The 11,532-nt window shown below is 40.4% G+C and overlaps 1 protein-coding gene across 2 annotated transcripts; it reads right to left on the reverse strand.

Annotated features, from left to right (window-relative positions):
• Nucleotides 1-6,905: 6,905 nt before the first annotated feature.
• rpe (ribulose-5-phosphate-3-epimerase) lies at nucleotides 6,906-10,732 on the reverse strand. 2 transcript variants are annotated; one of them, XR_004021684.1, is made up of 7 exons: nucleotides 10,611-10,732; nucleotides 10,186-10,265; nucleotides 9,963-10,102; nucleotides 9,642-9,776; nucleotides 7,632-7,718; nucleotides 7,333-7,532; nucleotides 6,906-7,139 (listed from the first exon to the last, which is right to left on the reverse strand). XR_004021684.1 is itself a non-coding variant. In XM_030757992.1 (6 exons), exons 1-6 carry the CDS (start codon nucleotides 10,730-10,732, stop codon nucleotides 7,410-7,412), a joined length of 687 nt encoding a protein of 228 aa, XP_030613852.1. In that variant the 3' UTR covers nucleotides 7,012-7,409. The 2 variants fall into 2 exon arrangements, 1 of the variants encoding a protein (XP_030613852.1); XM_030757992.1 differs by having other exon boundaries at nucleotides 7,012-7,532.
• Nucleotides 10,733-11,532: the final 800 nt, after the last annotated feature.

Here is an 11,532-nt window from a genome sequence, read left to right on the forward strand (position 1 = left end):
GTCTCTCAATTCTCAGAGGAAGCCTAGAGATTCAGATGCAGACCTAATTAAGATGAACATTTAATACCTGATGGATGGAATGGCCGTATAAAACATTAGATTTTTGGATTTTAAAAAAAAAGAGAAAGCAGTCTTGTCTTGAATCCACTTAATATTTTGAGCTTTTCAAAGCACACAGGATTTTTGACTATCAAAGGGTGTGTTTACCAAGGGTATTTTAACATAAAGCCCTAGTGAGCGGGAACAGCAGGAGGTAAGGTAGCTCTGAGAAAGTCTGGCCTACAGCCACACTAGGCATTCTGGGATGGTAACATACAATAAAAATATTAGGTAAAGCTTTACTATATACACATTTTGTGTATCATTTTAGCATTTACATCAGAGAAGGCACCTAACACAAGCACACTGAGGTTGGTGGGAGCATGTATGGCACAAATCTGATCAGCTTTAAAATCATTTTGTTTTAAATAAAAACTGTGTCAGACAGAGGAGGCTGCTAAATAGAGGCAGAGGAGGTTTCTCCTCCTCTGTGTTCTAGAAGCATGAAATAGATCAAAACATAAGAGCAATTGCTTGAAATAAACTATTACCAAATTTCAGTACCATTTATAGAATATTTTTTCTCCTCCTCAGAATTAATCCATTCAAATTTTGATTAAAATGTTTCAACTCCTGCAGGGAAAGCAAGAGGGGAAAATACCGTGTGCATGTATGCAAGTGTGTGTGCACACTATGTATTTATATAAAAAAAAATTTTTAAAAAACTCTTAATCGTTGGTGTTTTCAGTCCTATTGCCACAGGGGTATAAAATCAAACACCTAGCCATGCAGTCCGCCTTTACAAACATTTGTAAAAGAATGGGTTTCTATAAAGATCTCACTGAATTTGACTGTGGTACTGTAATAGGATGCCAGCATAGCAACAAGTTCTATTCTCCTAGATATTGACTGTTAAGTGGTATTATTGCAAAGCAGGAATATTTAGGAAGCGGCAGACATAACATTGAAAAGCACACTGAGGGGTGTAGTGTGTAAAAGTCGTTAACACTCTGGTTACTCAATAACTGCAGCGCACCAAACCACCTATTACATTACCATCAGCACAAAAGCTGCATGGAGTTTTGTGGCCTGAGTTTCCATGGATGAGCAGCTCCTGTAGGTGTAATAGTGTGTGTATGTAAGGAGAGGGGAAATCGTTAAGGGGAATCTTGTATCAGTTTATTGCACGGCAAGACGAAAGACCTCCCTAACCAATCAACAGCCAGAATACATTATTGACATGGCACCATGTTAATGATTCTCTCTACTGTAGTCTCTCTGAGTGCAATGAATGTTTGTAAAGACAGAGAAGCAAAAGAAATGTAGAAATATATGGTGATAATATGCAAACTACACTCAAATTTTAAAACTACATTTTGTGTAGGCCTGTTCCTCCAGAGTCCAACATTTCTTTTTTTTCAGATTGCTTTCATTAGCTAGCTACCAGTTCTCAATTACAAACATGGCCTGGCATGTATTAACCAGCTGAGCACTTAGCTTATTGTAGCAGCACTGAAGGACTTCTTGCATAACCTGAGTGCTATGTCAGAGTTCTGGACTGAAAGGCTTCTGTCACCAGGGGTGGGCAGTTAATTTTCCCAAGTGGCCACATGAGAAACTGGCACTGGGTCCCACCCTACCACAGACTGTTTGGCCTCTGTTACGTCACCTATTTTGAACCCTGAAACTGAGTGTTTTCACCCTGCACAACATGTATAAACTGGTTGTGATGAGCAAGCGGAAAATCTGACTGAATAAGAGAGGGACACTGTAAGCTCATGGGGTATTTGAAAACATGAACTCATTAGGAAAATACTTACTGAGCCTGTAGATCAAGTTAGCCAACTAAGCAGAGGAGTTGCCTCCTACTGGCCATTAGGAAAAATGCAGCTTCAAGGTTTCACTTTACAGAGTGACAAGCTATGTGCCTCCATCTTTTGTATACAGAGTGAGGCACACCACTTATTCCCATCCAGAGCCCAAAATAAAATAATAAATCTGAAATAGTAATTTTTTTTTTCCTATTTAATTTTTTGATGAATGTTAAAATGTAGAAATACAGTGAGTTGCCAGCTAGTGTAAAATAACATGACAAGTTGGTTTCCCTCCCGTTCTCCCCAATTTTCACCAGTCCCCACTGATGTCAACATCACGGTAGTGCTGGAGCGAAAATCAGGGAAGCTGTCACTTAGGGCTTCAGGGTTCAATCTCTGGGGTCTAATTATAATATTTTATGGCAATCTATCTGGTAGTAGCCTGAGACCAGGCAGCTAAGACTAGACACAGCACATGTGGTTATATATAAAAAAAGAGCTATATGCAAGCTAATTGTCACCTTCCAGAAAATGCATTATTTCACACATCAGTAGGCCCTGTGGTAAACAGGAGCTGAGAGACGACAAGGGCAAACCATCCCCCCACCACCACTCCAATAATTCAGATGCTCAGATGCTTATCCATTATACATTTACAGTATGTTCTGTAAAGCAGCCCACCTTGCTGTGAGCCATGGCAAAAAAAAAAAAAAATCTTTTGTAAATTTATCTTGTTTTTAATTGTTAATATGATGATGCACATTCAATCAGATGAGGCCTTTATTCATAAGTAAAGTTGGTAAACAGCAAGCTAATCAGTGATGTGCATCTTGTTCTCCTGTGGGATGCCAAGTAATTATGAATGAGCAGGAGCAGGCAAAGCGAGTTCACTAATGTGCCTTTAGTGCTGAAGAAGAGGATAAGAAGCAGAAAGATATAATTCTACTATACAATAATCCCAGAAAAAGAGGAAAGGGTGAGGTGGCAAAGATGGTGCAGCAGGGAATAGATGGAACAAAATAAGTAGCAGCCGAAAGAGTAGGAGAGGAAAATACAGAGGAGACGTAAAAAACATATTCCCCCGTGACAAGCAAGCTACTTCAAACAGTGTCTTTGGATGAGCCAGCTGAATATTTGACAGTATGTAGTATCTTGTTTTTCATCTCTCATGATCATGCATATGGTAGGAGATCCCGGTGTCAGAATGTCTGAAACCCTGGGGTAAAATTTCCTGATGTAGATGTAGATACTCAAAACAGGCATAAAGCAGAACCCTGCTGCGGTGACATGTTTCTGTAAGTGAGTAGCCCCTGCAGTCTATCAAGACAGGTTCTGGAGCAACATGCTGTTTGCTGATCTGACCACCTTCACTGTTTGGCTGTACACCCCGTGGTACTCTGTTGAAGTCTGCAAACACCTCTGCCAGGCATTGAGACATTCAGTCCTCTGAAGATCAAAAGCTCCACATGATGGCTGTCTGATTCTTTTTTTTTTTTTTTTTTTTTTTAGTGTAAAATCGTTTTGTGGACTTTCAACACCTGCTCGCTCTCGCTATCAGCCTTTCCCAGTGTGTGGTGTGTACGTGTGTCAATTGTTTTATTTTACACAAGGCCAGTGGCATGCTGTGAAAAGCAAAGGCACTTTACATGTGACCAGGGAAAAAAAGCCAACGGCTGATTGATCTCTGTCCATTCTTCTCTGTGCCCTAGTCGCTCCCCATCTATTATGGCTTTTAACCACAAACAACAGTACCTCTGGATGTTGTTGTCATGGCACCAGAGAAGGAAGTTTCTCATGACAGATTTTGATCTAAAAGTTAGGGGCCAGTATGTGAGGTATGCGCGCGTGCCACTTTGTGAGAATCCTCCCTGTGAACCAGCTCTTTCATTGTTTCCATTGCTGCCGCCTCCATTTCTCTCTCTGCTTTTATAACTTCACAACAAATCAACAAATTGTGTGTAGATAGCACAAGACAATCTGGAGAGCGAAACAACAACTGTCAATTAACCGAAAATGACGCTGTGACATGGCTTAAGTAGTGTGGAGCATGTGTAGATGTTGACAACTCACTCACATTGAATTGTCTCTCATTTCGAGGCGGCAGCGACACATGCATACAAAACGGCTGTCATCCTCTATTAGAACAGAAATCGGTCACAGGAGTTTCCCTCAATAACGTACAAACACACACATATGATACACAAACTGCCTTGTAAAAGGCTTGCACACTACAGGAACCTCTATATACACTCATGCAATGATCCTGTAAGCAAAGATGATGACATTATCAGCCGTTATCTGTGACGTTAAAATGAAAATACAGATTTTAGGCATCAATATTTCAGCAGCTCTGTGAATTGCCTCCAAGACATATGCTGCATTATTAAGAGTGAGCTGCTTGCAGTTTGAAGTATGTCATGGGTGATTCTCATTGACAGGAGGGATTCTTTCAGCAGATAAAGAGATGAGAGATACCACAGATATGTCTCTGATCTTTCTGGGTGTGCGGGAAAAGGGGTTCTGCATCCAAGTCTGACTCAACAAATGCATTGTTACATATTGATTCCTGGAAACATTCTGCTCATAAACTTGCATTTCTCATTGTTCAAACAAATCAGACACTGACACCACTACTACAGAAATCAATTGACAAACAACAGCCCCCTTTTTTTCAGCGTAATGATTGAAACTGACAGGGCAATAAAAGTCTTTGAAAAGCAGTCAAAGGTTAAAGCAATGTTGTTAGTACACACAGAGACAGAGAGCTCCCCTTTTCACAGCAATCATTCTGTGTCCAATTATCTGCTGAATTTGTAGCGTTGCTGTTCACACCAGTGAGCCTGAATGCATCATAGATTACAGCACCGAGTTTTTAATCTAGAGCTTTGTAAAATGTGTGTTCATGGTTACAAATGAATAAATATACCCCGGACTATTTAATCAAAAGGTTTTAGTCCAAACTCGCCATCTAGTGTAGGAATGAGGAAAAATCAGTGGAAGTCAGTCACGCAGCTTGGATCATGTACTCTCTATTTTCTCTGTGGAGGAGCCATTAATCTCCTTCACTTGAGTTAAAAGAGCTCAGGAAAATTTACCCAGTGACAAGCAGAAGTCTAACATGGAAAACCTGAGTGAGGATTAACCAAACAGACTTAATATCAAAAGTGATAGCGCAGACTGTCACAGTAAAATGTAAGATTTAATTGTCAACATGCAACACAAGGATTTAGGGCAAAAATTCAAATGTTGTAAATGCATGGCACTAACAAAAAAAGAAAATGGCAGAAATGACTGAATAAATTACTCAAGACTTTTTTTTTTTTTCTCCTTTTTTAGGTGAAGTGTTAAGGAATTCAGCCCAAGGAAACAAACTGCTCCGGTGCTACAGCACTGCATCCCACCTCATTTTGCCAGATGGCAGCGGGGTGAACAGGCTGTGGCTGCAGTGAATATTATCTTTGAGTATCCTTTGGGCTGCATGCAGATACTTTACTGTTATCACTGATGCTCACTGCTGGTGAAACTCAAAGCAGCTTGTGATGTTTCTCATTAAGATGCTTTCTAGTGCTCCTCTGTAAAAGTTAACAAGAACTTGACATGGAAATTTTTATCTTCTTAAGTTTTCTTAAGAAGTACAGTCATTCCTGTGCTTTCTTAACCAGGCTGATGCGTGCCAACAGTGACGGATTCTCCGTGATACTGAGTCCCAAGAACCAAAAACTGTTCACCTGCTGTTCATCAGCTCCACTGATGTAAAGTGGGGTATGAATTTAAGATTAGTGCTGCAAAATTAATGTTTAAGCAGCACCTTAATGTTCTGTCTCATTGAGGCAGTTGCGGTTTTATATCTAAAATATTTACTGTGTTTTAAATTATTAACATTTGTTTCTCTTTCATTTTATTCATTCAAACATGCATCCTTAAACTGTATTACTGCATTAAGACTGAATTTGCAGTAACCTGTAACATGGACTTCATCCTATTTGCCCAAACAGAGAGAAATGCCTCCTGGATGAAATTCAGTAATTCACTGTGTACTTCACATTTTGACTTGTTAAAGTGCCTTTAGAACTATCTTAACTCTTCATAGCACAGATTCAACAAGGTGCTGGAAACCTCTCTCAGAGATTTTGGTCCATATTTACATGATAGCATCACACATTTGCTGCAGATTAGTTGGCTGTACATGCATAATCTATCATCGCACCACGTGTATCAAAGGTGCTCTGTTGTACTGGGATCTGGTGACGGTGGTTAAATGATCAGTTGGTACTAAGGGGCCCAAAATGTTCAAGAAAATATCCCCCCACACCATTACACCACCAACAGCCTGAACCGTTGATACAAGGCAGGATGGATGCCTGCTTTCATGTTGCTTACAATGAATTCTGACCCTACCATCAAAATATTGCAACAGAAGTTGAGACACATCAGACCAGGTAATGCTTTTGGAATTTTCTGTTATCCAGCTTTGGTGAGCCCATGGTAATTGTAGCCTCACTTTGCTGTTCTTAGCAGACAGGAGGGGCACTCGGTGTGACCTTCTACTGCTGTAGTCCATCTGCTTCAAGGTTGAACATGTACCGTATGTTAACAGATGCTCTTCTGCATACCTTGGTTGTAACAAATGCTTGAGTTACAGTTGCCTTTGTATCAGAACAGCAGTCTGGCCATTCTCTTCTGACCTCTGGCATTAACAAAATATTTTCACTGAGAACTACTGCTCACTGGATTTTTTTGCCTGTGTGGGAAAATTCTAGATCAGCAAATTCTGAAATATTCAGACCAACCAGTCTAGCACCAACGACTCCACGTTCATCACGCAAATCACATTTCTTCACCATTCTGATTCTTGAACTTCAGCAGATTGTCCATGTCTACATGCCATGCTTGAGTTACTGCCATGCGATTGGCTAATTAGACATTTGTGTTAACATGCAGTTGAGCAGGTATACCTAATGAAGTGGCCAGTGAATGTATGAACAACATTTATGGTCAAACTGGAAAGAACACACACACACACACACACACACACACACACACACTTAAAACTTGAATCTGCAAACCCAAATTTTATGGTTTGATTTATCGAGTACAGTAAACAGCTTGTGATTTCAACAACACTGAACGAGTCAAAATTGTTTTTGGATCTATAAACCATGATTTCTGGGCCATTTTATTTCTGTGATTCATACTCAAAACACACAGTGCAAGTCAAAACAACACTCAGGAATGTTTACAGAGTTTATCAGAGTAGCATTAGCTCCAGTCCTGAAATTGCTGTTCCTATGCTGAGGTGAGACTCAGGAGAGAAGGAGACTGTGGCAGAAGAGGATGAAGTTCAGGTTTCTAGAGGCACCACACAGCTTCACTCCCATCAAAGTGATTTGGATTTGGCTGTCAACCCACACCACCACTGGAGCCCCTTGTTCAGACTGGGAACCCTCGACCTCTAACCCAAAAATGTCCATATTGATTCCTTTCGACTTGGCTGCTGTGGTGTGGTGCTGGGACAGGTAGGTAGAGGGTCGCTGTGAGGACCATAAATAGAACATCTCAGCGGTCCAGCGAGCGTTTCTGGATTGCTTCAGCTACCACGGTGCGCAGGAGGGCGATGACAGAACGAGGGTCATCACTGCCAATCACAGCACTGCCTGACACTATCATGTTAGCCCCCGCCTAGAGCAAATGTGAGCAAACACACAATGTAAGATAACCTAAAAATATATATATTTTTAGATGCTTATTTGAGTAGCTTGTCGTGTTTGTATCTTTTACCTCTGCACACTTGTGAATAGTGTCAGGACCGACCCCTCCGTCTACTTCAATGTCTAATGATGGGAATTGACTCCGCAGCCAACTTACCTGGGCCACATATACAGAGAAGAGAGCTCAAAAATATGTCAAATACAGTTTTCACAGATTAGTGGGGCAGTAAAGAAACACCATCATGTTAACAGTCTGCACAAATCCTCTAGTATGCCTTGAATCATTTTTGTAGGAGACGTGCTTTTTAATATTTGGTTTTTACACCATATTTTCACTCACACACAAGGTCCTCCACAAAATAGAACTAACAGTCATCTGAAAAGCATCCATATATGATCACTACAAAGACTCGGCAGCACTTATGCTATTCACATAAATCTGAGCCCACATATCATAAAAATAGCAAAAGATTGCATTACTTTTTTGGCAAGTCTGAAATACAGTATTTTGTATCAGCCTGCTGTGGGTTATGCTTGTGTTTACAGTCAAGGTGAAAGGAAAAGTACACCATCAGCTCTAAGGTTTTACATAATGGGACATAAGTTATCTGGTCCTCAGCAAGTCTTAAAATGATTTAAATACAACCTCAGGCACACATTCAGCAGCAATAACTTTAACTGTTTTCTGTATGACTTTGCCACTCAGTGTCTCAGGAATTTTAGCCCATTTTTCTTTACAACATTGCTTTAGTTCATTGAGGTTTTGCAGGCTTCAAAAGTCCACAGGTCATGTGACCACAAAACAAGCCTAAAATCATGATCCTTTCATCACCGTGCTGACAGTCGTGTGAGGTGTTTGTGCTGATATGCTGTGTTTAGTTTTCACTAAACATGGTGCTGTGCAGACATCTCCACACTGGCCTTGTCTGTGGTTCGTTCAGCTGCTCCTTTGCAAACCTAAGCCGTGCTGCCATGTTCTCTTCAGAGAGATGAGGCTTTCTTCCACCTCATTTCTTTCAAATAAGCCAAACTTGTTCCGTCTGTTTTTAATTGTACTGTTATGAACTTTAACATTTAAAATGCTAATTTGAGGCCTGTAGAGTCTGAAATGCAGCCCCTGGGCTTTCTGCAGTTTCTCTGAGAACTGCATGGTCTGATTTTGGGATAAATTTGCCGGGATGTCCAATCCTGGGAAGATTGGCCACGGTCCTGAAACTTTTCCACTTGTGAATAATCCTTCTCACCGTAGAATGATGGACTTCAAATTGTTTGGAAATGCCCTTATAACCCTTCCCAGATTGACGGTGCTTTTATAAGGTCACTGCTGATGTCTTTCCCCCTCGGCATCGTATTAGCACGCACCTTAATGCTCCGGACCAGCAAACTGACAAAACTGCAGGTGCTCAGACTTGCTGATGATCAATTAATCAAGTGCATTGGATTAGCAGCACCTGGCTGCTACTTACCCTCATATTTCCCATGGAAGCAATAAGAGTGCACTTAGGTTTTTCACAGAACTGCTTCTGGACTTTGGCTTCACATTTGTTAAATAAATAATGGCACAGTATGTCATGTTTTGTTGTTTGAGGTTGTATTTAAATACTTTTCCGACTTGCTACAATAATATTTATTATACATTATATAAATACAAAATATAAGTAAAATCTTAGAATTTAAAAGAGGGTATACTCTCTTTTTCCCCAGGACTACATGGAAAGCAAAATGTGCAGCTTTCAATACTATGAACATTTACTATGTGCTCTTCGGTTTACAATTTTAGGGGTAATGTAGAGAGAAAAGCACAGTGATTTTAATTACGCGCATTCCTCTAATTTTCTTTCTGAAACTCAACATCAAACAAAGTCTGCATGCACTCAACAAAAGGTTGGGTTTTCACCTTGTATGCCAAACTAATGGAGGCACACAAAGTAGTTTAGATGCATAATGAACAGTATACTCACAGAACTGTGCTTCTTAGTATGCGAGCTAAGTATGGTAAGTATTTAAGCGTAGTTTGTCCTGTTGTGGTTATGTGTAATGCTCCTTTTTGGTCACTTCTCCAGCTTTGTTTTGTCCTTACCTTGGGCATCATGTCATCCATAAACTTTTGTCCTCCAAAGCCAGGTTCAACAGTCATTACCAGAGCCATGTCAATGTGGTTAGCCCAGGGAGCCAGCTCTTCAACAGTAGTAGCAGGCTTAATGGCCAAACCCACCTATAACACAGGTGAGGGGTCACTTTAGCACTCACATGTTTGTATCAAATGCTCATTTTATATGTTCCTATCAATATCATCTGGTACCACCACAAATATGCATGTGTCTCTTTGTGAGACAGTCTTAATCTATAATCAGTGCATAGTTATGTGACTCTGCCTCTTCATTTAGTATCATTTGCTCACCTTCATGCCACTCTCTCTAATCTCCTTAATGAGGTTTCCAGGGTTGGTGGTGGTCTCTATGTGGAAAGTGTACTGGTTGGCTCCTGCTGCAGCCATAGGCTTGACCCACTGCTCAGGCCGAGACACCATCATGTGCATATCTGCAGCATTGACACTGTCACAATACTGTGCTCCACAACAATGCGTGTTTTATCATTAAGCTTTTTTGTTGTTGTTCTCTCACCAAAGAAAGGGTCTTGGCCTACTGACTTCCTCAAGCACTCCACCATGGGATGGCCAAATGTGATGTTGGGTACAAAGTGCCTTAAAGAGGAAACAAAGACATTTAAATTGCAACGGTTGTGCTCTTGCTTCATCTTGCATAAACAGTTCACACTGATGTCTTGCGTAAGTGCAGAGGAAGGTAAAAATGTCAAAACAACCAGAAAGACAAGGCAGTAAGACTTCAAAGACAGCATACAGTTTGGCACCCAGAAGTTATGAACCTCCCAGTTAAGCCAGTTGCACAAATATCGCCTCCCTCGGCTTAACTTTTGACAAGCTAGCTTAGCTTGTTGATGTTAGCAAACTTTGCCTCTCAAGTAGTGAGCATGTAATTGGACTGCTAGCCGCTAACACAACAAATAATCTACGTGCTAACAAACGGACCCGTCCATGACGTCCAGATGCAGGTAATCCGCCCCCGACTCCATCATTCTCACACACTCGCTGCCCAGACAGGACAGGTCGCTGCTAAGGATGGACGGACCGATCTTTGCACTGTAAGCCATGCTGGTAATGCTGTAGCTGTCTGAATGAAGCCTGGCCGCTAACACCAGGACAAGCTCGCAACAATTTAAAGGCAACTTCCGCTGATAACCTTCAGAATAAAATCCGATGGCGGGGCCCTAAACGTCTGCCATTTAGAAATTCAAGTCAGTAGTATATGCTATAAAAAAAAGCTAAATAAAAATGCGCCTGTCCTTTTAGACAGCTCTTTTTATATTTGTGATCATCTACCTATATTATAAATCACAGTTACTGCTTAAGCAAGTGTCGTGCAATTAAAAATTAATAAAAATATTAATATCATTGATATAAACTAATAGGATGTTTTTTTAACAGCTTAATTTTTAATTTCCTGTTTTGCTCTAAGTGTCAGTGGGTAGTTTGATAACTTTCTTACATGTGCGCTCACACTTCCGCCTTCATCCGCCTGTCCAAATGGGCACATAAGACAATGTGCCCATTTGGACACTAGATGGCGCACAGCTCATGATATTAAACACCTATATAGTATATGCGTTTATCTGTACGGTAGAGGGCTGAATAACAAACAATAGTTTAGAAAAAAAATACTAGAATGGTTATTTTCCCCATGTGTAATAACTAGGTGCAACAAATTCAATTTTTTTTCAAAAAACATTTTTAAATTCTGAAAAAGACTGATGGCAAATGCTTTTTCTGAGACATCTTAACAGATCATTATGCAAACACAAATTAGTAAATGAGCTGTTCTACTCATTTTGACCACTCAAAGCCCTTTCTTACTACAAGCCTTATTCACTTATTCACACACATTCATACAAGC

Source organism: Archocentrus centrarchus, chromosome 21 (genome assembly GCF_007364275.1).
Source record: "Archocentrus centrarchus isolate MPI-CPG fArcCen1 chromosome 21, fArcCen1, whole genome shotgun sequence".
NCBI classification, from domain to species: Eukaryota; Metazoa; Chordata; class Actinopteri; order Cichliformes; family Cichlidae; genus Archocentrus; species Archocentrus centrarchus.

Coding starts and splice junctions, on each gene's coding strand:
- rpe (XM_030757992.1), bottom strand. CDS start 10,732: ATGGCTTACAGTGCAAAGATCGGTCCGTCCATCCTTAGCAGCGACCTG. Junction 10,103..10,185: donor AGGCCAAGACCCTTTCTTTG/GTGAGAGAACAA, acceptor TCAATGCTGCAG/ATATGCACATGATGGTGTCT. Junction 7,533..7,631: donor CTATTCACAAGTGTGCAGAG/GTAAAAGATACA, acceptor CATTTGCTCTAG/GCGGGGGCTAACATGATAGT.